Source organism: Nyctereutes procyonoides, unplaced genomic scaffold, assembly GCF_905146905.1.
Source record: "Nyctereutes procyonoides isolate TBG_1078 unplaced genomic scaffold, NYPRO_anot_genome, whole genome shotgun sequence".
NCBI classification, from domain to species: Eukaryota; Metazoa; Chordata; class Mammalia; order Carnivora; family Canidae; genus Nyctereutes; species Nyctereutes procyonoides.
The window spans coordinates 3,827,711-3,854,644 of record NW_026575117.1 but is presented as its reverse complement, the minus strand read 5'-3'; the positions used below and the strand labels follow the sequence as shown (position 1 = coordinate 3,854,644).

At 39.9% G+C, this 26,934-nt stretch overlaps 1 protein-coding gene across 2 annotated transcripts; it reads right to left on the bottom strand.

The window, feature by feature from the left end:
• Positions 1 to 383: 383 nt before the first annotated feature.
• On the bottom strand, positions 384 to 25,618 carry UHMK1 (U2AF homology motif kinase 1). Of its 2 annotated transcripts, XM_055334147.1 has the most exons (8): positions 25,197 to 25,618; positions 23,207 to 23,499; positions 22,069 to 22,260; positions 19,802 to 19,896; positions 14,536 to 14,612; positions 14,286 to 14,384; positions 9,544 to 9,632; positions 384 to 7,347 (listed from the first exon to the last, which is right to left on the bottom strand). In XM_055334147.1, the coding sequence occupies exons 1-8, from the start codon at positions 25,462 to 25,464 to the stop codon at positions 7,201 to 7,203; spliced, it is 1,260 nt and encodes a 419-aa protein (XP_055190122.1). In that variant the 5' UTR covers positions 25,465 to 25,618; the 3' UTR covers positions 384 to 7,200. The 2 variants fall into 2 exon arrangements, with proteins under 2 accessions (XP_055190122.1, XP_055190123.1); XM_055334148.1 differs by lacking the exons at positions 384 to 7,347; positions 9,544 to 9,632 and adding an exon at positions 10,794 to 11,075.
• Positions 25,619 to 26,934: the final 1,316 nt, after the last annotated feature.

Here is a 26,934-nt window from a genome sequence, read left to right as displayed (position 1 = left end):
GTAGTATAGAAATACTACTACTGTCAGAAATTAAGTCACCTGTCACTTAATGAAAGCCATCTAACTTTAGAAAAGAACCAAGATTAGAACATAAATCTCCCAACTATGAATTCCAGTTCTTTTCATTAGATAAGTCTGTTTCTATATTATCAAGAACATTCATTCCAAAATAAAAAGTCACATTTCAGTACTGCCAGTGTGATGCACTACCTCCGTCAACGGAAGACTGTATTCTTTAGAAATGGATGGTTGAGGCCACATGGACCTTTTTCAGTGGTAGCTTTTGGTAAAAATCAAATCATAAAGAAAAGGATACATACCTGTTATCTAAACTTGAATATTTATACTAAATGCAAGAATAGCTGAAATGAAAAAACAGCTCCTTTATTTTTAAGCTTTATTTTAACACCCTTAAGAAACACACATCAGAAAGCATATCAACAGTGCATCTTATGGTTTAAGTCAGTTTACAACAAAACTGAACAAGGCAATTGTGTTTACAGAAAAAGTTTTCAGCAAAAAAACTACACGCAATACAGTCCATTGAAACGCAGTGTCCATTCTTTTTAGGTATATAGGAAAGTGAAAAATAAAAGTTCTTTGCTACTTAGCAAGAGAAAACAAGTTTCAAAGACTTGAATAGGAATCAGGAATTTAGGGATTTCAGAAAAGAACTTCTTGGTATTGATACACATCTACATTTATAGTCCCATTGAGTTACTTTAAAAAAAACAACAAAAACTCACAAACAATAAGACATCACCAAGAACAGAGAACCATAGTGCCAAGAAATGCCAAGACCAATAGGCTATTGAAACAACTGGTAGAAATGTCACAGACTTTTCACTGTGTACTGTATTATTCTTGTAGTTCTGAGGTGAAGGTAAACCAACAGGAGAGAATTACTCCTTATAACTGGCTTTGGTTTGAGGGATATTTCACATTTTTTCTAACCATACCTTCTCATCAGAAACATAGCAATTACACGTTACTGAGGGAAAAGAATAGATTTCAATCTTCACAACCAACCTCTCCAGTGCTAATATAGGAAGCCATGACCTGTTAAAATCTATTGATCATAATTGGATTTCTAAGAGTGATCAAAAAGGTAACAAAGATGGAGCCCTTTTTGGGAAAAAATATCCCTTCTACCCCAGGTTTGACACTGTTAAGAGGATATAAAGGAATGTTAAATCATTTAAGATTTTCTCAACAAAGAATTAAAAATGAAGGAGGTAAATCCTGCTGGAAAAGACATGACAGCTTTACACTCTGCAAAGGAAATATTCCACAGAGATGCAGCTTAACTTTTTAAACTATAATAAATAAACACTACTTACTTCCATAAGGTGCTATAACTCTGCAGCTAGTGCACACTAATACCCACTGTACTCGATGTGCAAAGGGAAACCCGGGGATGGCAAATCTCCAGTTTCTTTCTGATCCTTGATTTGCGTGTGTTGATGCACACCAAATGCACAAAAACTGGAGTTTAAATATTTATTTTTAAAAATTAGGTCAAACTGAATATGGATATTTAATCTGGTTTCATAAACTTGTAAAATAATTTTCTGGGGAGACGATGAGGAATGTGTAGAAAAGGCAATGTTCTACGCTACAAGTACCACACCAAGATTTTTACAAATCAACTACCACTTTTTGATCATAAACCAGATGGAAGGTCACTAATGCCAGTAAGAAAGCTATTTTCCTCCCCTCACCTCTCTATTTTATTACTTTTCTTTCTCTTCTTTACTACTAAGTTTGGCAGATATCTGACAACCCATGCTAACAAAATAATACAGCCATCCATAATTCCGATAACCAAATTGTATGCATGATTTAGAACACCTCACCTTGTCTGCTTTCCATGTACTCCTGACATGGTGAATACCAGTAAGAAGGTAGCCTAGAAGGGGAGGGCAATTGCAACCGGCGCGGGGACCAGGGGGCGGGTGTCACTACATGTAATTCTCTTGCTGACAATCAAGAGTCTAACAAAATAAACTCTTTTCTGCACAACAAGGATTAACGGTTGGTTAAGGCAAGAAAGATAGAATACTTCTCTTTGCCTCTAAATTAAAATACTATGAACTTAGGTCATAAAACATAGATGAGTTTCCTTTAGGATACTGTGGAAGCTACTCTCTTTAATGGGAAATAACACTCAGGCAATCATCTGATAAATTTCCCAAGAATTCCAGCATTTATTGTGATATAAACATAACCGCATGATTATGACCGCCCTCTGAAAAGCAAATAGAGCAAATTTAAAACATCAATCCTCATAAACAATATAAGGAACAATAAAAGTGCTGAGCTGTAGGAAGATGAATAAAAACTTTTTATCAGGAAAACAAAGGTTGTATAAACTTTATATCTTATATTCTGAACATCACCTTCATTACCACCTACAAAATATACAATTTCCTAAATGCTCTCTGGTTTATAGATATTTCATTTATAGCCCATTTCTCCTATAAAATTGCAGCAAAAATAGTTAAAATTGTTTACCTCCTTCTTAAATATTCACAGCCTTGTGGATTACATGCCACTGTGTCTACCTACTGGTCATCATACAATTTAAAAAACTGACAAACACTGAGGTGGGAGAGGTGGCTAGGATAATAAAGCACGAAATCCTATGACATCAGGCAGAGAAGCAGCTACCCTTAAACAAAACAAAACAAAACAAAACAAATTCTTTAAATTTCTAGGGACTTTAAAAACTGAAATATGCACATCCCTCTGTAACGAAGAAAATGTAACTTATCCAAGTATCCCACAAGAGGTTCAGAGGATTTCCACATGATAGAGATTCAACATCTTTATATTCACCGAAAAAGCTTACTAGTAATACTAACTTGGAAAGACCACCATCTCAAGTAAAGGTGATTTATTGAGCACCTTAAGAAGAAATGGAAAATTCTCTTGAGCTAATGACGACCAAAAGCTGGTTTGTATATGACCATATTTGCCAGGAAATAAATAAAAATAAATTGTAGCAGAGAGCCACAGTAGTAAAATTTGAAGAAGGAATCTAGTATTAAAAATGGAACTAGATTCCAGGAAGAATTGATTCCGCCAGATAAGTCTGGCTTTCCATCATATGTAGTACTGGGGGGAAAAAAATCAAATATGAAGAGTTTTACATATACAAAATAAAGATAAATGAAGGAAATTTTGGACTTTTATACATGTGACTCAATCCAAAAGTTATTCCAAGGAAAAAGGCAGAGGTGCAATAAATTATCATCATCTGGGAGCTTTCACCCAAATGAGTTTTAGTATTTTCCAGGAAACACAAGGCACTTGCTTAAATCTTTGTCTCCACATCCCCCAGACTAAAATTTAGTCATGATGAGATTCCATCTGTACCCTAATCTGAATAACGCCACCTAGCATGTACCCTTGCATAAAATTCTAGGTAAAACACAGTTACTGAGTGTCTCGCCCGCAGCCTCGCCCAGTAACTATGTTATTGTAATCACCATCAGTTAGATGGTGCTTATTTTCATTAAATTACAAAAACTAAAATGTCATGTGCTGAGTAAAACTAATTGCAGCAATTATTAAGTCAGAATGCAAGACCTAAGAAGAAAATGAAGACAAAACGTTACCTGCATCTAATGAACAAGTGCAAAGGAGCCGGGAAACAGCATGTGAGCGCTCAAACTGGACTCGCATTTATCCCAAAGGATAACTGATGCCCTCGGCAGGGTGAAAGCCCAGCGAAATAGAATAGAAACATGCCTTATGCCCAGTTTGTCTTCAACTTCGTCTACATGGCAGCACTGTTTCTGGCAGCATTCCTTATTACAAATGTGCTTGGAGATTAAAATAGAAGTAGAAGTAACATGACTCTAGAAGGCAAGTTAAATAAGAATTCAGGATTTTTTTTTTAAAGGTTAACATATCTCAGCATGCTTTAGCAGCTGGAATACCAAAAAGAAGGCAATACTTGCCTCAATGAAAACAAAGGAAAGGACAAGTAAAACTCTATGGTTTTGTTCTAAAAGCAGCCAGTTTTGGCTCAAGGCATTAGCAGAGAGGGAATTTTCCCCCAAAGAATTGCTATACTGATGGCCACAAACTAAAGGAAGACATCCAGTGGCAGTGAGTGCAATCTCTTATTGCAAGAGGATAATTGTTTTATTAGTCCTTTAAAATGCAGCCAATAGTTTTACTCTGAGTTAGTGCTACATTTTACTGAGGAGTCCAACTCCACCTGTTCTCAAAATGGGGCATTCGAGTTTTGAAAGTGGCCAGCTAGCCACCTCCTCCAAATGTTTCCAAAGAATCAAAAATTTCCTATAGAATAATCCATTTATATGTTTTTTCTGGGCCAAAAATGTACCATGACAATACCATGGGATAATAGGAAACTGGAAAGGCAAGAGGGAAGGAAGAAGCATGGATGTTAACTTGGGGGGGGGGGGGAGGGAAACTACCTGAGATAAAATTTATCCAAAAGAGTAAGGTTTAAGTGAAAAAACCCCTTGCCTCTTTATTTTTACCCTGCCTCTCAAAAAGAAAGTTCCTAGGTTTTTAGTAACTTCAAGGAATCAAAATTTCTGTATATATATTTCACCCTATAAGAATCATAAAAATTGCATCTTTTGATAATATTTGGTTCAGGTTTGAGAAAGACAGTAAGACTAAACTTCTTATAATATCAGAGGAGGGAAAGAGAATCTGCAAATGTCATCTTTGGTAGTAATGGGTTAAAAGCTATAAAGTCACCATTTAAATCACAGGAGGCATCATTTTTTCAATTCTGTGGCTTTAATATAAAATATTTAAATCAATGTATGGTTACTTAGGCTCATCAATTAGTCCCTTAGCTCCCTCAAAATCTAGTTAGCATCTTCTATAATAAAATTCTACAGTGTTAAACACTACATATAGGTATGAATACAACAGCAACAAGAAGACAATCAAAGAAAGCTGTGAAATTCAGCATCAAGATGCTAGCAGCATACTGCATCACTAAGCTCGAAAGCCTACCTGCAGTTTATTTGTAAGGGTTTCTTCTTCGTGGGGGTGGGAGGGGAAATGAGAAAAGGTACACGTGCTAACCTAGAATACCTCCCTTTAAAAGAATTAATGTATTCTGTGTTTATCAATATATATGGAAGAACCTGGTGTTTCTAATCACCACGGAAGCTGCTACCCCTACTAACATTTATGTTCTAGGAAAGCTTCAGTACTGGTTATACTCTCTTGAACTTTTATTTGGAAACAAACCAGCTAATCAATTTCTGAGAGGGCCAAAATGAAAAGTAACACTTCTTCCTTCTAAGGGCGCATTCTAGACACCTAAAATTTCCCCTTGAGGACCAAGCCACAAGGCCTTTTGGCAATTCATAAATCAGCCTCCTTACACTGAATTTGGCTTCATAATAAATATTAAGGAAGAGTCCTGAATAATGTAACTGTAAATAATTCAAATGTTAAATAGTAATTGTTTGAATAGGGTAAAATAATTCATCCTTTAAAATGTAAATTCTCAGCTAAGCTCTCAGTAACCTGCATGGCACACATAAAGAAAGACTATATGAGGAGGCTTCCAGCAGGTAAAGATATCAAAGGCTTTTTCCTTAGGAAAAAAAAAAAAATTTAATTTCATTTGGATAAGTAAACAAGAAAAAGATTTGTAATCTGTATACAACTTTTTTTTTTGTATAATCAGTGCTTTATAAAGGTTTCTTATTTTAAACCTTTGAAGTCAATCTACCATAAAATGGGAGGAATCCATGATTACAATTCCTAACATCACGTGATCAACCATGTCCACGAACTCAGGCATACCAGCATCCTGTGCTCAGGGACACATTAGATTGCTGGGAGTCCTTCTAAGAATTCTTAGGAGCTTCTCTTCCTTGCTACTTCCATCTTATTACAGCTACATCTTTCTTAGCTTCCCTGCAGTCAAACACGCCAGACCATCTGGGATGCTGTTCCTCTAGATTCTCTTCAGCTAGAGACAGGCAGAGAACGGGTGAAGAGTAGTGGAGGGAAGGGGGTGACAGAGATAGAGGAAAGAAGAAAGAAAAGAATCCTGGATTATTCACTTTCTCTTTGCCTATTTTTTTCTTTTCCCTTCGTTGAACATCTTTCTTTTTGACCTACTTCAATTTCCATCACTGTAGGTAGAACCCTATCTTGAGAAATCTTACCATGACCACAGGAGATTCAGTACAAAAAGATGAGTTAATACAGGGTCTAAAGATCGGAGGACAGGGCAATTTATGTGTAGCAAACTTTTGCTTTGTTCCAATCGCTTTAAGAGAGTTTCAGTGTAACCCAGCCTAGACTCATTTGTTCTGAGCCTCTTAGGAATGAACTATTTTCTCATTTACATTCTTTCAGAAAGACCAACTCTCAAAAAACATACACCCTAAATGTGACAGATGTGAAACAGCTAGGGAAGAGATAGGTATAGACTGTATTAGCTCACAAGACTCACACTATAAAGTACGCTGACTCAAATCTTCTCTAACCTTTCATACCTCCACACTCACTCAAGCATACACACTAGACATAAAAATTGTGCAAGATCAAGCATCAGCTTTCTATTTTAAAAGCCTTAATTAAAAAAAAAAGTAGATAGGCTCACTGCAGTTTCTTTAAAGGAATATTCAGTACTACAGTACTCCTTAAAAAAAAAAATTCATAACTCAGTGTTAAGAACACAGTAGGTAACTGCTGCTTGACGGTTACTTAACAATGACTGGGAGCATCCAGCTATTCTAGCTATGCCAGCTACGAATATCAGTGGTAAAGAAGAACCACCTGACAACATAAAGGAGCAATCTTAAGGGATGTCACCAACTCTTAACAAATTTGTTAATATTCACCATGACATGATATTATTCATCCTTGCTTCATGATCACATGAAATAATTAATATCTTTTTAGGATACATACTGAAGAGCAGCACTTGCCCTACTGCACAAAAAAAGGTTGCCCATATGGATGCTCTAAAACCCCTCAATGTATAGCTGAGAGGTCTTGTCCTACTCAGTGCCAAACGTTTGCAGTGCAGCCACTGCTTGAGCAATGATTGCACATTAGTAGGATTAAATAAATGTACAAAGTATTCCCTTAAAATGGTAAGGGGGTACTTCTGCATTCAGATATAGAATACAATAACCCAGGAAATGGAGGAGAAACAGGAAACAGTCCTTAGGTTACTGATTAAAGCAAAGTTTGATACAGATACCCCCTCTTGTAGGCACTCAGCGGGTAGAATGTAGCCACAACAAACTTCCCATCAAACATCCTTCCAGTCAGTAATTTCTGAGCAGCTTTGGAATCACCAGCATTTGCATACTCAACAAAGACCTGGAAGAGGACAGAGAAAACAAAGTCACTTCATTTCCATCAAGACTGTTTTAGAGTAGGCTTCTCCAACTTCAGCGGACACACATGTATGTTATCCTTCGTTACAACACAGACTTGGTTTCAGGAGGTGTAAGGTGGGCCCTGAGTCTCTGCATTTCTAAAAAAAAAAAAAAACAAACAAAACAAAACTTCCAGGTGATATCAATGCTGCTCGTCCATGGACCACATTTTTGAGCAGCAAGGTTTAGAATACCTCCTGAACTCAGCTGAACTCTGAAAAATCCAGACAAGTTGGATGAAAAATGTACATCTGCTGGCCATGTTCATACAGGAGTGGTGGACAGCTCTAGACACTTGCCAGAGACAGGGCCAAAGAGCCTGGAGAGCAGGAGGAGTGCTTCAACAACACCTCAACGATGACCCAGGCTTTTAGAAGTGGAAGGAGGAAAAACTGGTCAAGGTCCCTGGGTTTTATACCATTAAAAGATTTGTAGAAGCCATAACTACAGTGAGGAACAAGTTTAAAACTAGCTAATTTCCTTTTCCAGAGTATCTGAATTCCTGAGACAGAGGATTCAGCATAATTTATGCTCTTTTGTTGATCTAAAGCAAAAGTTAGGGCAGCCCGGGTGGCTCAGTGGTTTAGCGCCGCCTTCAGCCCGGGGCCTGATCCTGGAGACCCGGGATCAAGTGCCAAGTCAGGCTTCCTACATGGAGCCTGCTTCTCCCTCTGCCTGTGTCTCTGCCTCTCTCTCGCTCTCTCTGTATCTCTCATGAATAAATACATAAATAATAAAATCTTTAAAAAATAAAAAAATAAAAAATAAAGCAAAAGTTACTGGGAGAGGAAATAATTTCAAATGACTTGTCCTCAGTTACCCATAAACTTGTGAACCAGAAAAAGAACGGCCTCAGCCTTCTCAGCTACATGCTCATTTTTGACGTCAGCAGTCTTCAAACTGGGGTGCAAGCACCCTAGACACTGTGACTTTCAACGGGAAACAAAAACAGATCGTTTGAAGGAAATCAATTTCCAGAATCTCAGCTTACAAGCTGTACCTTCCCCTAAAATCAGTTCTACCTAGAATTCTGAGGCAGATCCTTTTTTACTTCCCCTTTCATAGGGGCCCTTCTCCCACCTAAGTCATTTCCAAAGGGAATCAAAAACTTCCGGGGTATGAAAAGAGATAATTCCAAATAAACTACTTTTTAAATGAATCTTAATTGGTAAACAAAGTACCGTGCCCAGCCTCTGACTGCTCACTCCTCATCTTAGTGAATATTTCCATTAAGGATGATGCATGAGGGGTGCCTGGTGGTTCAGTGATTGAGCATCTGCCCTCGGCTCAAGGCGTGATCCCGGGGTCCTGGGATCGAGTCCCACATCGGGCTCCTTGAAAGGAGCCTGCTTCTCCTTCTGCTTGGGTCTCTGCCTCTCTCTGTGTCTCTCATGAATAAGTAAATAAAATCTTAAAATAAATAAATAAATAAAATCTAGTGTGAGGGCTGCTCAATACCTAAAATGCATGTGACCGCTCCCACAACAAAGAATGAGTCAGCTCAAATGTCATTAGTGTGGAGGCTGAGAAATCCTGAATATTGTTCCCAGAAAAAGCCAAATAATACAGATAAAAGATTTTTAAATGAACTTTCAAAAGATTTCTCTAATACTCTTTGCCCTGAAATTTAGAATAATAGTTTTAGAGGTTGTATATTTTATAGGTAAAAAACTAAGGGTCATCACCACAAAGCCAGTCACACTGAGACTGGAACTCGATTTTCAGGATTCTTAGCACACTTTCCTTCTTTAAATTAGCACTAATGATTCCATTACAGTGACAATCTAACCTAAATGGTTTTCTAACTCTACTTAATTAGAACAAAACTAGGCCATAATATTTCTGCAGCTGACCATGACCTAAATTAGCATATAATACTGTTAGTGTCACTGTTCGCAATGTAGAGAACACCTTTTAAGAAAAAAATCTTAACCCATAAGAAAAAAATGCATGCATATATATTCTAGAATTTTTGAAAAAAAGTGGAAAGTACAAGAAAATAAAAATATCCACAATACAAAATTTATCATTTCTACCAACATTTCTGTATATGTGCATCTTTCTGTAGAACTAAAACATTTACTTAGAATTTCAGTAACCTCTGGGTAATTCTGAAATTATAGAAACATTCACTTACTTGTCCTCTGCCAGGATTTTCCTTTGGCACAAGGAGAGATACCACTGGTCCATATTTTTGACACTCCTCTTTTACATCTTCTACAACATCTGATTATGAAAACAGAACAGTAACCACTTTGCTGTAATTACCAAGCATTCATTATTTTAAAATTTTAAAGCATCAAAGAATGCAGGAATCCGTATTTTCATTTTCTACATCTTCTAAAATTAAGCTTAAGAATAATATAAATTCAATGCATTTAATCACTTTTATATGTTGAATTTAACATATAAATAATTAAAATTCAAATGATCAAAAAAAATTTTTTAAAGGATGTATCCAATTCAGTTCAACAAATTGACAAACTTAATTACCAACTTCTATGTCATGCTTGTTTCTTTTTTTTTTTTTTTTAAAGATTTTATTTATTCATTCATGAGAGACACAGAGAGAGGCAGAGACACAGGCAGAGGGAGAAGGAGGCTCCATGAAGGAAGCCCGATGTGGGACACGATCCCGGAACTCTAGGGTCATGCCCTGGGCCAACCAAAGGCAGGTGCCAAACCACTGAGCCACCCAGGGATCCCCTCAAATGATCAAAATTTTAAAATAAGTTTTCTTCTCACTTTTCCAACTGCCTCTCTTTCTCTCCCTGAAGGCAACAAACATTAACAGTTTCTTTTGTATTCTTCCATGAATATAAGCTTACAAAAAAAAAATAATAAATGCTTTTAAGTAAAAAATTCCTATCTTGCTTTCTCTTTATTAACACAGTACATCTTTGGGACACCTGGGTGGCTTAGTGGTTGAACATCTGGCTTCTGGGATCGAGTAATGCATCGAGCTCCCCACAGGGAGCCTGCTTCTCCCTCTGCCTCTCTCTATGTGTCTCTCATGAATAAATAAATAAATACATAAAAACACGTTGCATCTTTAAGATCCTTCAACATCACTCCATGAAATTTTTTTTTTAAAGATTTTTATTTATTTATTTATAGAGACAGAGAGAGAGAGAGAGAGGCACAGACACACACAGGCAGAGGGAGAAGCAGGCACCATGCAGAGAGCCTGACGTGGGACTCAATCCCGGGTCTCCAGGATCATGCCCTGGGTCGCAGGCGGCGCTAAAGCGCTACTCACTGGGGCTGCCCAATCCATGAAATTTTCTTATCTGCTTTTATGGCTGGGTAGTATTTCACCCAATGAGTGGTCAATAAATTCTCCAATGTGTCCCCCACTACTAACTAAACTATTTCCAAAGGTTTTGTCCTTATAAATAATACTGTAATAGATAAACCTGTATATATCTCATTCCACTTATCCATTTCCAAGTTGACTCTAGAAGTGGAAATGTTAGAACAAAATGAATACGAATTTGTAATTTTGTTAGAATTACCAATCTGGGGCAGCCCCCATGGCCCAGTGGTTTAGCACCACCTGCAGCCTAGGGTGTGATCCTGGAGACCCTGGATGGAGTCCCACATCAGGCTCTCTGCATGGTGCCTGCTTCTCCCTCTGCCTGTGTCTCTGCCTCTCTCTCTCTTCTGTCTCTATGAATAAAGAAATAAAAAATCTTAAAAAAAAAATTACCAATCTGCCTTTCATAACGTTTAACAATTTAAACTCTCTCCAATGATGTATAAAAAGTTTTCTATACTTTACCCATAAAGTTAGAAAATATTTTTCTATACTCTACCCATAAAGTTATAAAATATTTTCACTGTCAATGTTGGGTGATGAGTGGCTCAGTGGTTGAGCATCTGCCTTCAACTCAGGTGGTGATCCCGGGGTCCTGGGATCAAGTCCTGCAACGGCAGAGTCCACAGAGAGCCTGACTCACTCCGTCTTCTCATGAATACACAAATTTAAAAAAAAATATTAGGGGACAAAGATCTCACCATACAGTTTTAGTGAGCATTCTGATAAATGAGAATGAAGTCTATGAGACAGAGTTGTGCATCCTCTTCTCTAAATTGCTTATTTATATCCTTTACCCACTATTTACTGAGTTGATTTGTAAGGGCTCTAAGTTAAGAGCTATAAAGTTGAATAATTTTCCCTTTTATTCTCTTGATTTGGAATCTTGATCTTAATCTTGATTTACAATCTATTTTGGTCTGAAATGGAAGGTTTGAATCCCCACCAAGATGACAAGACAGCCATCCCAACATGTATGATTTCTAGCTAAGCAAGTTCACCTAACACTAGTAAGCATTATCTGATGACAACCTTGCTAATCAGAACTAACAAAGGTGCTGAATGCTACTATATTGTCTGTTGCACTTTAGTTCATGTAAGATTCTCTATTGTAAAGATATAGATTGATTGATTGATTGATTGATTTATAGAGCACACACTCATGTGAGGAGGAGGGGGCAAAGGGAGAGGGAGGAAAAAAGCAGACTCCTCGCTGGAGGGTGGAGTCAGGGGGTGGGGAGGCTGGCTTGATCCCACAAACATGAGATCATGAACTGAGGTGAAACCAAGAGTCTAATGCTAACTGACTGAGCCACCCAGGTGCTCCAGTTCATTTAAGATTCTTAAATTTTTTTTTTTTAAGATTTTATTTATTTGAGAGAGAGGATGAGAGAGAGCACATGCAAAGGAGTGGGGAGCCTGATGTGGGGCTTGATCCCAGGACCCTGGGATCATGACCTGAGCCAAAAGCAAACATTTAACTGAATGAACCACAAAAGCACTCCCATGTAAGATTCTTAAACACTTAGATTAATAGCAACATTAAATACTCAATGTATTTACAAGCCAAAAAAAAAAAAAAAAAGCAACGTTTTATCACAAGATACAAAAAAAGGAGTAGGCATAGTATGCCCAAGGTTTATTCAAGAAAGTCCAAGCTTGAATTTTACAGAGATAAAAACTATTAACAGAATTAGGTGATGAAGACAGTACATAGATTGATTTCAAGGACATAAGTAGTACTGCCAAGAGATTATTTAGGACCTCTGAGCCCATAATGACCTGATTAAAACAATGCTGAGGGCCTGATTAAAACAATGCTGAGGGCAAGACTACTCTTTCAGATAAACAGGCATGCTGAAAAGTTGAGGTTGCAGATTGCTCCAACTATTACAGATTCAAAGAAATTATGTTTGTTTTATTTGTCAAATAACTATACAAAGCTCAGGGACATAAAATAATTTACCCTTACAAAAGATAGTGGGGGGCAGCCCTGGTGGCTCAGAGGTTTAGCGCCACCTTTAGCCCAGGGTGTGATCCTGGAGTCCCGGGATCAAGTCCCACATTGGGCTCCCTGCACGGGGCCTGCTTCTCCCTCTGCCTGTGTCTCTGCCCCCCCCCCTCTCTCTCTCTCTCTCTCTCTCTCTCTCTCTCTTTGTAGGTCTCTCATGAATAATAAAATCTTAAAAAAAAAAAAAAGATAGTGGGGTCAAGTTAGGTTTATAGGAAATGGTTTAATTTTTCACTACGAAATGTTTAATACTAAGCAACTGATATTTTTAAATTTGGTTCTCTTCCGTCCATTCACCACTCTTTCAGGATGCTCTTATTAAAACCTAAGTTTGACTATATCACTCTACTTTTTTTCATGGTTCTTTATTGCATTCAACAAAGAACAAATATTTATTGAATACTTAGATCAGAAGCCAGGACTATCCCTGATATAAAGTTCTTTTGTGTCATATTGCAGTGTTACTATCTCTGGGATAAAATAAAATTCTTTAACGTAACAAACGAGTCTGCTACATATCCATATTCCTGGCTATTTCTTTAGCTTTAACTGATTGCTGCCCAATAAACATCCTAAGATATAGCCACACCAAACAGTTCACTATTCTTGGAACATGCTACACTTTCTCTCATCTTGGTGTCTTTGACATTTCCTCACCCAGCCGTCAGCTTTTAGCCAAGCAACTCACTACGAACAGAGCTCAAACAGCACTGCCACAGAGCCACCCTCATGGGTCACTTAGCAGGAGTCTCTCTCTTCTCTGCCTCTGAGTATTATCTACTTTCGGATTTATCAGAACTCTACCTGTTTGTTGATAAAACGGTCTCTCCTACACTAAAGACAGGAATAATCCCACAGTGCCAAGTACAAAGCCAGTTTTCAGTAAACACGTCTCAAGGAAATGAATTTATTAAAAGCAAAAACAAGAGCTAAGAAGGAGAAATGGAAGCACACGGCAGGACTAGAAAGAACAGATGGAAAGAACGTGCAAGGAAAACTAATCTTTATTAATTCAGGAAAGGCTTATGACATGTAGAGGAGTCCAAAGGGCCTGAGGAAGTGCCTTAGCCTGCATGGACTGAGTGGATTCAACAACAGACATTTATTTCTCCAGTTCTGAAGCCTGGAATTCCCACACCAAGGTGCAGGCAGATGCGTGTCCAGTGTCCATGGCTGCCTCCTTGCCATAGTCTCACATGGTGGAGAGAGCTCTCCTATCTCTTCCTCTTTTTATAAGAGCGTTAATTCTGACATGAGGGCACCCGCCCCCTTATGACGTAACCTAACCCCATTAAATCCTAAAGGCTCCAACTCAAAATATTATCACACTTGGGATAGGGGCTTTGCCACTGAATTTTGGGGAGACACATTCAATCTACAACAGGAGCCAAAAAGTGGTATTTTAGAAATCATGTAGCTCAATATCCTCAATATAGAAATGAGGAGAATAGACATCTTATGAATTGATAATGTCTACTTTATTTTTTTTTTGGTATGTCTACTTTAGAATTAGCTATGAAAGACATTAAAATACAATTTAGGAAGCAGTTACCTTCATATTCCTCTTCATTCTCAAGATAATCGTCATCCAGCACATTCAGTAGTCTTAGCACTGGAGTAGGAAGCATCACCAGATCTTCAATATGAGGGGCTGTTAAGGTTCATTATAACATGGTTAAATGTAAATTCACCAAAATAAATGGACGAACACTAGGCACAGGAGCATGGGAATATAAGTGACCTCTGATGTCTTATTTGATTGTTAAACAACCAAGAAAAAAATAAAGACGTATACAACTTACCAAAAGGAATGCTAAAGAACGGGCTGCATAATGCCATTTCGGCAGGAATTCTTCTGCTTGGATCATCATGAAGCATGCTAAAACACAAAAACAGGTATCTTTATAGTTATCGTCAAATCTTCTGAAAATGAAACCATTAAAGAAAATTTAAATGTCGAAATGTCCAGCGCAGCATTAATTATATTAGCATGGCTTACTGGGCCATTCATCCACAAAAAATATAAATGCTATTTCTGAATAAATGGTTTAGTTAACTCATGATACATACCTATGGCACAATATTACATTTTAATTAAAAATAATATTTTTGATTAATAAATGCAACATGGGAAAGTGATCCATACTAACATAACATTAAGTAGAAAAAAAAAACTAGACATAAATTTAGGGTAATCCAAATTAAAAAAAAAAAGAAAAAAAAGGAAGAAGATAGTGGTGAGATTATTTCTGATTTCTGTCAAATCTCCCCAATAACAGCATAACTTGATAACAAAAGAAAAAACCCACAGATGACATGTACAACAAAACTAAGTAACCCCAATAAATGCCAAAATCCAAGAGGCTAGGGACAAACCATCAATAGTAGTAAACCTTGTACCATATCAACTTCTGTGTGGAAAGAAGCAGAGATAAGCAACCAGATGATCTGATGAACCAAAGAAAATAACCCAAAACTGCCAACAGGTACTCATTGGAAAGCATACTAAGTCAACTGCAGAAAGCTGACCAGCACTAGAAGGGGTTATACATCCTAATTCCAGCTGAATGCAAGGGAGTCCTCTGGGAAATCTGAAGGGGTTGGAATAACCTACACATTACGACTTCTCAAAACTAACTAGCTGAAGCTCCCTCCCAGGGCAAAGTCCTACAGAGAACAGAAACCTTGAAAATGTAATCCAAATCAAGTAGGTTGGGGGGTGGAGGAGCGGTGGCAGGAGGCGGGACACACCAGGAAAAAAAAAGTAGTAGAGGGGTAGAGGCAGGAGATTTCAGAATAAAATCACTCCCCCCCCACCTTTTAACATTATACAAAAATTGCATAGGAGCCCTACGCAATTAGAAAAGCCATCCCAACACCTTCTCCTGAAAGTTTAGGAAATGAATTTCATATAAAAACAAACCACATAAAAGCATTATTAACAAAATTATTATTATTATTTTTAAAGATTTTATTTATTTATTCATGAGAGACACAGAGAGAGAGAGAGAGAGAGAGAGAGAGAGAGGCAGAGACACAGGCAAAGGGAGAAGCAGGCTCCAAGCATGGAGCCCGACGTGGGACTCAATCCCAGGTTTCTGGGATCACCCCCTGAACAGAAGGCAGGCGCCCAACCAGTGAGCCACTCAGGTATCCCTATTAACAAAATTATTACACAAAGAAACGAGAACTACAAAATGACAGTCCTGAGACCATGAATGCATCCCAGAAAGACATGATCAGAACACAGCACACTATAACCCACCATTGTAAAAGGAGCAAAAGACATTTTTTAAAATGATAAAAGATATGAAAGAGAAACATAAATCAAAATTAGAAAATCTCAATAATTAATAGAACTCAAGAAAGAATTCAAAACAAAATAAAAAATCATTTCATAAAACAAAGCTAGACGATGAACAAACACAAGAGATAGTATCTTAAAAAAATAAACAGAAGACAGAAAGGAACATTTTTTAAAATAGAAAAGAAATAATAAAAGAAAAGATCCAAGAGAAAGTCATAATAATGAACACTGTCAAAGAAAATCCAATATATGTAGAATAGGAGTGCCTGAAAGGAGAAAGCCAGAGCAAGAGAATTAATACTAAAAACAGGAATTTAAGAACACTTTCCTAAAACAAGCAAGCAAAAAGATCTGAAGCTACTTATTCTCCTGAGAATTTCAACCCAGAACAATCAAAACCAAGATATAGTCTGGTAAAATCAATAGACTTTTAAAAAGATGAAATCGTCTGGCCACCTAGATAAAAAAGACAAAGGCATTTTTAATACAAAAACAATTAGGAGTGTCTTTAGACTTTTCAACAGCAACACTACATGCCAGAATAAAATGGAGTAATATGTTTAAGACACTCAAGAAAAAAAAAAGTATGCCAAGGATTTTTATATTCAGATGAACCGACTTTCAAATGTAATAAGCACAATTTATTACTGGCAGTGTAAGAGCTCAGAGAATATTAATCCTTTGGCCTCTAGAGATCAAGCTTCAGAAACTAAAATGATGAGAGGGACAGCCCCAAAAGGACCAGTGGTGAACAGTAACATACAACTTACATGCAGATCTACGAATAAATGCGAGTGTTAAAAAAGAGTGTATAGCATGTGATGGTTATACAATCTGATGATGCAAATACAACTATTTTTCAAATAGAGGAAGAATGGGAAAAGCACATGCAAAAATAATCATTTTCAGTAATCTTCCTAGAGTATTATTATTTTGAGACTTGTCTTAATGTAGGGTGGAATAAAGCAAATGAGTAATTATAAAATATTCTAATTCTAGCATTCCCCTTGTCCTTAAGAATCAGAATTCTTGGCATTGGAGAAAGAGATGTGAAATAGAAGTTAAATAAAATCTTTGTGGTCTTGGGATCCCTGGGTGGCACAGCGGTTTAGCGCCTGCCTTTGGCCCAGGGCGCGATCCTGGAGACCCGGGATCGAATCCCACGTCGGGCTCCCGGTGCATGGAGCCTGCTTCTCCCTCTGCCTGTGTCTCTACCTCTCTCTCTCTCTGTGACTATCATAAATAAAAATAATAAAAAAAATAAAAATAAATAAAAAAAACTTTGTGGTCTTGAATTTGAATTGGAAATATCAGTATGAAACTCTGTCCACTTAAAATAAGGCCTAAAAACAATGACTGTCCCAGTAACAAGTATTCCTAAAACCCAGATTGTGTTTTAAAAATACAATTTCCTACTAAAAGAAATCAGGCTTCTTGGAGAAATGGCTACATCTAGGTCTGGGGCAGGAAATGTGTAAAATGAACTGGGAACATCCCGTCACACCAGATAGCAAAGAAGCTGTAAATGATAATAAGATCCTCCAAAACCAACTTACACAAGGTCACATTCATCAAAGATGGGGCAATTTTAGCTTCAATTAGGATAAGAACTGCGATGGGTTGCAGTTACCAAATCAAAGCACACTGAACTTTCAAAACAGAATGGTATGAGAGGGAATCAACTCATTATGAGAAAGAGAGAAAATTAAGCATTTACTTTGTCTTTGGTTAACCAAATGAAGCTAAAAGACAGGATGAGAACATCCCCCTTCTGCAGCCCCTAAGTAAGGAATCTAGGCCCTGAATGTTAACAGTTACACATAAAACAGAGATGGCTACATTATGTGCCTCCTTATAAAAGAACACAATATTATCTATAATCTTGCCAAAAAAAAAATCAACCCTCTAGATACAACTACCACTGTATAAGGAAAACATAGAAATATGTTAAGCTACACCAGGATTAACACCATCAGCAAAATTCAGACTGCAAACAGCTATGTATAGCGAACCACCCAGGTTTTTCAACAAGTAAACAAGGGAAAAGCAGGGTAGGAAATGGAAAAGGACCTTTCAGATTAAAATTTAAAAGGATTTTTGTTTAGAAGAGCAACACTAAACCATAGTGTTTAAGGATGCAGGCTAAAATGAAAACAAGGGGGCAGCCCCAGTGGCTCAGCGGTTTAGCGCTGCCTTCGGCCCAGGGCGGGATCCTGGTGACTGGGGATCGAGTCCCACATCGGACTCCCTGCATGGAGCCTGCTTCTCCCTCTGCCTGAGTCTCTGCCTATCTCTCTATGTTCTCATGAATAAATAAATAAAAATCTTTAAAAAAACAAAAAATAAAATAAAAACAAGGAAGTAATTACCCTAAAAATCAGGGCAGTGGCTACTTTCAGGGAGGAAGAAGGGCTGAAAATTAAGATGGGGACACAGAGGATTTCTAGGGTAGCTGGCAAAGTTTTATTTCTTGACCTGAATGGTAAATACAAGAATATTCTTAAGGATTCACTAAATTACACATTTGTTTTCAGTATCTGTTTTATTCGACAATTAAAAAAGTTCAAATAATTTGCATGCATACACGGCAAAACACTGAAAAGAAATTCACCAAAGTGCTAACACTAGAGAGTAGGTTTATAACTTTTATTTTGCTGATCATAATTCTCTGTAGTTTCCAAATTTAGTATTAGTTAGTTGCACAAAGGGGAAAAAGTCCGAAATAACAAAGTCAATACAGAACTTACATGATTTGACTTCCAAATTAGAACCCATTACATAATTTCACAATGCCATCTTTTCCATGTAAAATGCCACTTGTAATGTCCATTTTTGACATTGTACTTTAGTTACATAAGATATAACCACTGGGGGAAACTGAGTGAAGGGTACACAGACCTCTTTGTAACATTTTTGCAACTTTCTGTGAATCTGTAATTATTTCAAAATAAAAATCTCTTTAAAAAAACCCCAAAACTTAGTTAAAGGTTTATAGGGTCAATATTCCAAAGAAAGAATAATATTCTGACTTAATGGAGAGATCTACCCTCCTGCAACATAGTAATTATTTTACTCATTTCTGACCCATAATGCTAGAAATGTGAAAACCCAACTATTTAATAATGTACATTATGTCTAATTTTAAAATATCTAATGAGTTTGGACCCACTCACTAGTCAGAAACATTATATCTGTCCCCAGAGTTTCCAGCAGTAATTATTTAAAATAATTATTTATATATATATAGATATATCTACCTTATTTAAATTTTTTTTTGGTAGTCCAAAAGCAAACTCAGACTTTAGTTAATAAATACCCTCTTTATTTATTTTTTTAAAAGATACCATTTATTTATTTATGAGAGACACACAGAGAGAAGTAGAGACACAGGCAGAGGGAGAAGCAGGCTCCATGCAGGAAACCTGATGTGGGACTCGATCCCGAGAACCTGGGATCATGCCCTGAGCCAAAGGCAGATGCTCAACTGCTGAGCCACCCAAGCGTCCCAATAAATACCCTCTTTAAAAATGTGCCTTCAAAAAAACCCTAAAACAAACAAACAAAAAAACCTCATTTCCATCGAATATATAGGACTGCCAGAGCTGTAAGAGGCCAAAGGTACAGCTGCCAGGAGGAACCTCTACATGATCACCAGAAATAACATAAATCCATTCGGTAAACACCAAAACCCAAACCAAAACAAAAATAACCGTTACATAATAAATGTACACATAGAAACTTTAAAGTACTCATGGTGTTACCTTTTGATAAGGTCTCTTAGGTGATAGGCTGGAATTGCGGCATTCACCACTGCTTTACTGGCAAATATGTGATCAATAATAGCAGAACTGTTTGCCTAAAAAAAGGGAGAAAAGTCTTCCTTTGGTTATTCAATCCATTCTGTATTAATGAGTACTAGGCACATAGCACTGTAGTTTGGTTGGTAAAATGCAACAGTAAACACTCTCTTTTGAGAGTTTACAATCTTACCGGAGGAGATTATGTGCCTAACACTAAGTTTCTAGAGGAGAAACTTTTTTTCTCTATCCTCAGCACCTAGCATAGTACCTGGCACTTTATATGAATATCTACTAGATGAATGAATAAGAATACCAAAGCAAGCACATAAAAATGTAGTTTAATACAAAGTGAGAAAAGGAATGTGTGGCAATGAAGTCTGAGTCTTGGTAAGGAGTCTTCAACTGGTTTTCAGATAGGAATAAACTATTACAGAGAAAGCATCTGTCACATTATTCGTGCTCTAAATCCTATGGAACATAACGCTTTCTCCCTGAGTACTGTGCTTTCTCAGAATGTGGAAGAATGTCCATGAGTAAAAAGACTGGACACCATCCTTATCACTAAAATTTTCTGAATACTTACTACAGGCCACATGCTATGCTAAGAACTACGTTGGTTGGTCAGTTAGATTTTATTTATTTATACATGAGAGACAAGAGAGAGAGGCAGAGACACAGGCAGAGGGAGAAGCAGGCTCCCTGCGGGGAGACCGATGTGGGACTCCAGGATCACGCCCTGAGCTGAAGGCAGATGCCACCCAGATGCTCTCATTTATTTTTTTAACCTCAATACTTCTGTGAGGAAAATGCTATTATCCTCATTTTAGAGAAAGTAAACCATGGTTCAGTGACCCTAAATAACTTAGTAAGAGGTGAAGCCAAGATATGAACCCTCAAGCGGTTTGACTTCAGAACCTATACTCATACTCACTTGGCAATTTTGCCTCCACAAAGGTGATTAAAATATAAAATACTGTTTTATTTAGAGGAGTGAATACCGGGGATTTAATACACATCATACCGCCAAATTACAGACAAAACGCCTGAATGTGACCTAGTTCTGATCAGCTCAGGGCCAAGCAGATACAGTCCAAAGGTCTCAAAGACAGGCAAAGTAAATGCAACTAATTGATCTGTATTTGGATTAGCACTGAAAAAAGAATATTTAGCCGCTTCATTGTGTGAAAGTACCAATGCGGAATAATGACACTGGTTTTGCTTGCATGGCAGCATTTTTTGCCAAAAGCAAGCAGTAGGTACACCCACAAGACTATTAAAGCATTCCTTCCAGGAATACTTCCAGAAACAGAGGACTAAGGGCCGAAAAGAAATAAAACTCTACATGGTACAACAGCCATACACAAACTGTATGTTACTAGATGCTCAAAAAATACGTGTTGCTTAATATCAAAACCAAACAACCCTAAACACTGTATTATTTCTCAAACCTCTAGCCTAAAGGATACTGATACCATCACAACATTTAGGCCCCATAATATGTTTGGAAACATAATATAGTTAATTCCTAAGCTACAAACATACAAAAGTTCATTGTTCCGTCAGAGATTTGGAATTTAGACCTCATGTTCCCACATCAAGTGTCATAAGCAGCACTCACTTTACCAGGAGGATTCAAATATGGAATATAAATTAATATAAAGCACTGTGGAACTTGGACAGAACACTAAACTCTGAATAGGAAGAACAGAATATGGGGCCCATGTCTGGTACATCCAGTGGTATGATCTAGAGCAAGTGGCTTGAATATCTGTGCCTTCAGTTTTTCATTTGTAAAAGAATAACCAATACACGCTCTAATGATCCTCATAGAATTGTTAGGAAATTCCTGGAGACTGTACATTGAAATACTTTAACTATAAAGTGTTAACTGCAGAGCCCTATGTAAAGATTATTATTAAACTTATATCGTTGTACTGGTAATATTTTAGAATGTAGTAGAACTAAATCACTTCTGTTTCAGAAAAATGCATTTATTCATTTTATCAACCACTTACTACACACCAGGCCCTAGGCTAAGATCGGTAAGTATGAAATACTCACTAGCACTCTAGCTATGAACATTAATAGCAGCATTTAAGGTACCAAAGATGCAAGGAGGAAGAGTATTAGAGATGGAAGTAAACAGCGTCCCCAGAGAGAATCACTATAAATTGAATATTCTTAAATCAGAATTAAGAACTGCAAACAAAAGCACTGGTACAGTTTACCTTCCATTCCTGAGATCTGACTGTATGTTTCAGTTTCATTCCTGAGAACATTTCCAGTAAAATGATTCCTAGGCTCCAAAGATCAACAGCTGAGGTACATTCTGTATCACTCTGCAGGCCAGCCTGGGCCAAGCAATTTTGCAGTTCTGCTTCTGGGGCCCGATACCCGTCTGTCTGAATATACTTCACGTCCTAAAGAAGACGAGTAAATATGACAACCAAGAAAGCACTGTTCACTTTCCTTCCACCTCCGCAGTGTATTTACTTCTCTTCACGTGTAATAAACCACTGCCAACCTGAATGCCAAAGGATTCTTAGTCCTTGGCTACCTTAATTATTCGGTTCATTAACCAGGCAGTTCTCACAGGCAAGCTGTACACTTTCCATACAGCTGCCTCATTTCTTGAGATTGTCTCTCGCCTGTTAGGCACTGCTGATAAATAAATAAGGACACTCAGCAAAGAGCCGACAAACCATGGGGACTGGAGGGTTTATCAGAACCCTTACATGTGTTTTACCACGAGATAGTGCACCAACTATTACTAACTACGGAGGGCACCAGTAATTATCTGCCAACTAGATTACCCTACCAAACCCAAACGTGTATCTTTTTATACATGGTGGCAATGAAATTTTTACTTGCTTCATCCTTGAGTATTTCAGTGTTTTTTTTTTTTTAAGATTTTATTTATTCATGAGAGAGAGGCAGAGACACAGGCAGAGGGAGAAGCAGGCTCCCTGCAGGGAGCCTGATATGGGACTCGATCCCAGGACTCCAGGATCACACCCTGAGCTGAAGGCAGACGCTCAACCACCGAGCCACCCAGGTGTCCCATATTTCAGTATTTTAAATAGAAATATCTCTAAATGCCTACCAAAGCGTTCCTGTTACTTACATATTTATTTAAGATTTTTATTTATTTATTTGAGAAAAGAGAGAGCTTAGCAGGGGGAGCAGAGAGAGAGAAGCAGATTCCCTGCTGAGCAGGGATCCTGACTTGGGACTCAAGGGCTCAATTCCAGAAAAACAGGGATCATGACACAGATCTGGGGATCTGACACAGCAGAAGGCAGACGCTTAACTGACTGAGCCACCCAGCACCCCACCCCCCGCCTTTTTTATTAAAGCATTTCTTACCTGATTGCCTTCTTTGAAGCTCAGTCCAAAGTCAATGAGTTTAAAACATTCATTCTCTGCACTCCACAATATGTTACGTGGTTTGAGGTCTGCATGGACATAACCCTCATGATGAAGAAAAGCAAGGGCCTCCAGAACATCCCTGGCGCAATGCTGTATCATCCACATAGAACAACCCTGATGACTGGAATATAAAAGCAATTCCGAAACACTGACATCCAGGAGTTCAAGCAACAGACAGCGTGATGGCACATTTGGAGAGAAGTGGATTGTAAAGACTCCATACAAAGTCACTAGAAAAAGAAACGAGTTATAATGCTTTAAAAATCAGAATAAGTTACAACTGATAACTCTGTAGTGCAAATTTGGGATACTCTAGACAAGGATAACAAGGATGAGGAATTATGCTTTCACTGTAATTTATTTTTCCCAAAAGTAAGATTTTTTTGGCAACTGGATTATTTTAATGAAACAAGATGAGAAAACCTTCCACAGTTCATTACCAGTCAAAGATATTAAATATGGCACAATAATTCAAATTGTATTTACTAAGCATTCAGTGGTGGGTGAATATACACACTCAGGGTGCATATTTTTTTCCTTGAAGAAAAAAATGATTAAAAATAAAATCCAGATATTATGGACTCTTGTGATGGATGTCACAACATGCAAAAACAAAATTGAAAATTGGTACTTTTTTGTTGGTTTTTTTTTTTTAAAGATTTTATTTATTTATTCATGAGAGACAGAGAGAGAGAGAGGCAGAGACACAGGCAGGGGGAGAAGCAGGCTCCATGCAGGGAGCCCCACGTGGGACTCAACCCCGGGTCTCCAGGATCACGCCCTGGGCCAAAGGTGGCGCCAAACCGTGGAGCCACCCGGGCTGCCCAAAAATTGGTTCTTGATCCAAAATAGCATTCTATTACCTAAATATTAAAAGCGGGGGGGGGGGAGATAAATAGTACAAGATTCAGACTTTTGAGATGACAACTTAACCTAATCTTGCAGAAATTCAACAAGTCCTCAAGCTTGCAAGACTGCAAAAAAAAAAAAAATACATACATATGTATATGTGTGTGTGTATATATATATATATATATATATATATATATATATCTTAATACCAGGATTACATACATCATTCAGAAACCTTTAAAAAAAAAAAAAAGATAACACCAGTGGTTAAGAAATTCTTCTCCTAAGTGGTCATATATAAAAAAAGAAAAGCCACTCTTCAAATTACACATAGATTATGCTGGCCAGGAAGCAAGACATTTCCTTATTAGCCAAAACTAAGTATAAACTCAGTGTAATGAGTGAAGACTGAACAGATCGATCACACGTAATTGATCATTTTTATCACATATTGTGGATATCTGAAATTCGTAACATAGTCTTACCGGAGTGAAAGTATAAAGTGTTGCTCACTTCCACGCTTTTAGAGGGACTCCTATGTGAATACTGAGTCATCTCCCCCAAATCCACTCTAACTGGGTACCAGGCAACGTCTGTACTGAGTTACTAGCCCGCTCGCAAGCCCTGGGGCAGGGGGGAAGGGGAGGGGGCAGGGAGCAGGGGCAGGAGGAGGGGGAGGGGAGTCCTCACTTCCCACTGGATCGCAAAAGATTCACAATTTCCATAGGAGGCCTGACACGGGTGGTGGCAGAGATAGGCCTCCTTTCCCTGGAAAAGGTTAACTCTAATAGGCTAATAGGTTGCGGCACTCCCCGAGGAGACCCGAAGCAAAAACAAAACAAAACAGAACTTAAGTGAGCATCTATTACGTGACACGGGGCGGAGCGGACTAGCACCCCGGCCCCACTGCAGACGGGGGCGGGGGGGGGCACCACGTCTGCGGCGGGAAGGCCAGGCCAGGCCGGGGCAGGGGGGCAGGGAGGGGGGGCGGGGGGGCAGGGAGGGGGGGCGGGGGGGCAGGGGCGCGTGGCCGCGCCGGGACCGGCAACCAGGGCAGCGAGGCGGCCGCAATTACCGATGTTCCGGTGACCCTGCAACTGCTCCAGCGCCGCCCTCTCTTTGCGGAACCCGTACTCGGCGGCCGAGGCGGCGGCGCCGGTGGTCCCCGGCGGCAAGAACTGCTTGAGGGCGCCGGGGGGCGAGCCGGGAGTGCCGCAGCAGCGCACCCGGTACACCGAGGCCGAGGAGCCGCTCCCCAGGCGGCTCTGGACCTGCCACAGCCGCCCGAAGGCTTCCAGGAACCGCGGCGGCTCGGCGCCCCACGCGCAGCCGGATCCCGCCATCGCCGTGGACGGAGGGCACTGGCACGGGAGCGGAGGCGACGCCCGGGGCAGGCCGGCAGGGCCCGCGGTCACATCCCCGCCCGCCGGACCAGCGGCTCCGCAGGGAGGGGCCTGCAGCCGCCTCTCCGACTGCCGGGACCTCAGGCCGCCATGACACCGGAAGCCCCGAGCGCCCGGGGCTCCAGGCCGGAAGTGGGGGAAGAGCCAATCCTGCGGGGCCTGGGGGCGTGGCCTCGGGCCTGGGGGCGGGGCCGCGGGCCCAGAGGGGGCGGGGCCGGGCCCAGAGGGAGCGGGACAGGGTCCAGATGGGGCGTGGCCGCGGGCCCGGAGGGGGCGGGGCCGCCCCCAGCACTGGGGTTCGCGCCGCGGGAGCTCAGCCTGCGCGCGGTACCTGCTGCTCCCGGCCGGCGCCAGGTGCTACCCCGGGCGTCCCCAGAACCTCAGGCTGGTCGCTCTCCTTGTTGAGGCGCGGCCCTCAGCACCGAGGCCCTAGGACAGTGTAGCCCAGCCTTGCATCCCTCCCAGGCGGCCTCCCCAGGGCGAGGGCGCAGGTGCTGCAGGAAGGGCCCCGCCCCCGCCCGGGGTTGCCCGCAGATGCCCGCAGCGTTCCTCCTGGAGGCCCCGCCTCTGTGCTCCCAGCCCCCCCCCACCACCAAGCTTGTGGCGGCCTCGTCAAAATGCATCCGCCCTGGGCGACCGTGGTTCGCCCAGTTTTCATATTTGTAGGTTTCAGGTATTCATTCATCTCTGCTCATTTCGTGAACCTTCACCGAGTCACGAATGCAGCCAACAGCAATCTCAGTCCACGGGCTGGGGTGTGCAATAAGGGTAGCCCTTCCTTATTTTTCTGTTCTTCCACTTCACCTACTTCTAGTTCCATTTGGATGGGGGGCGGCGGGGGGGGCAGAAGTTTAGTGTCAGACAATTTGCCCCCATCCGCTTTTCCTCCGGTTTCGTTGAAGTCCCCAGGCAGGTGGGATAAACCGGTGGTGCAAAGTGCAGGAGCTGAGGAGCCATCTGCTCTCCCGTATCCTGGCTCATCACCTTGCTCTGTTGCTGCTGAGATGTGCCGTATTTATGTCTACATGATCCGAGTCTGGAATTAGGAAGAGTTCTGTGCATTCTCCTACTTTTTTTTTTAAGATTTTGTTTATTTCAGAGACAGAGAGAGAGAGAGAGAACATGAGTGGGGTGAGGGGCAGAGGGAGAAGCAGACTCCCCACTGAGCAGGGAGCCCAATGTGGGGCTCCATCCCAGGACCCGTAATTCACGACCTGAGCCAAAGGCAGACTTAACCAACTGAGCCACCCCTTTCCTGCCGTCTCTTTTTTCTTTTTAAGATTTTATTTATTTATTCATGACAGACTTACAGAGAGAGAGAGGCAGAAACACAGGCAGAGGGAGAAGCAGGCTCCATGCAGGGAGCCTGATGTGGGACTCGATCTCGGGTCCCTGGGACCAGGCCCTGGG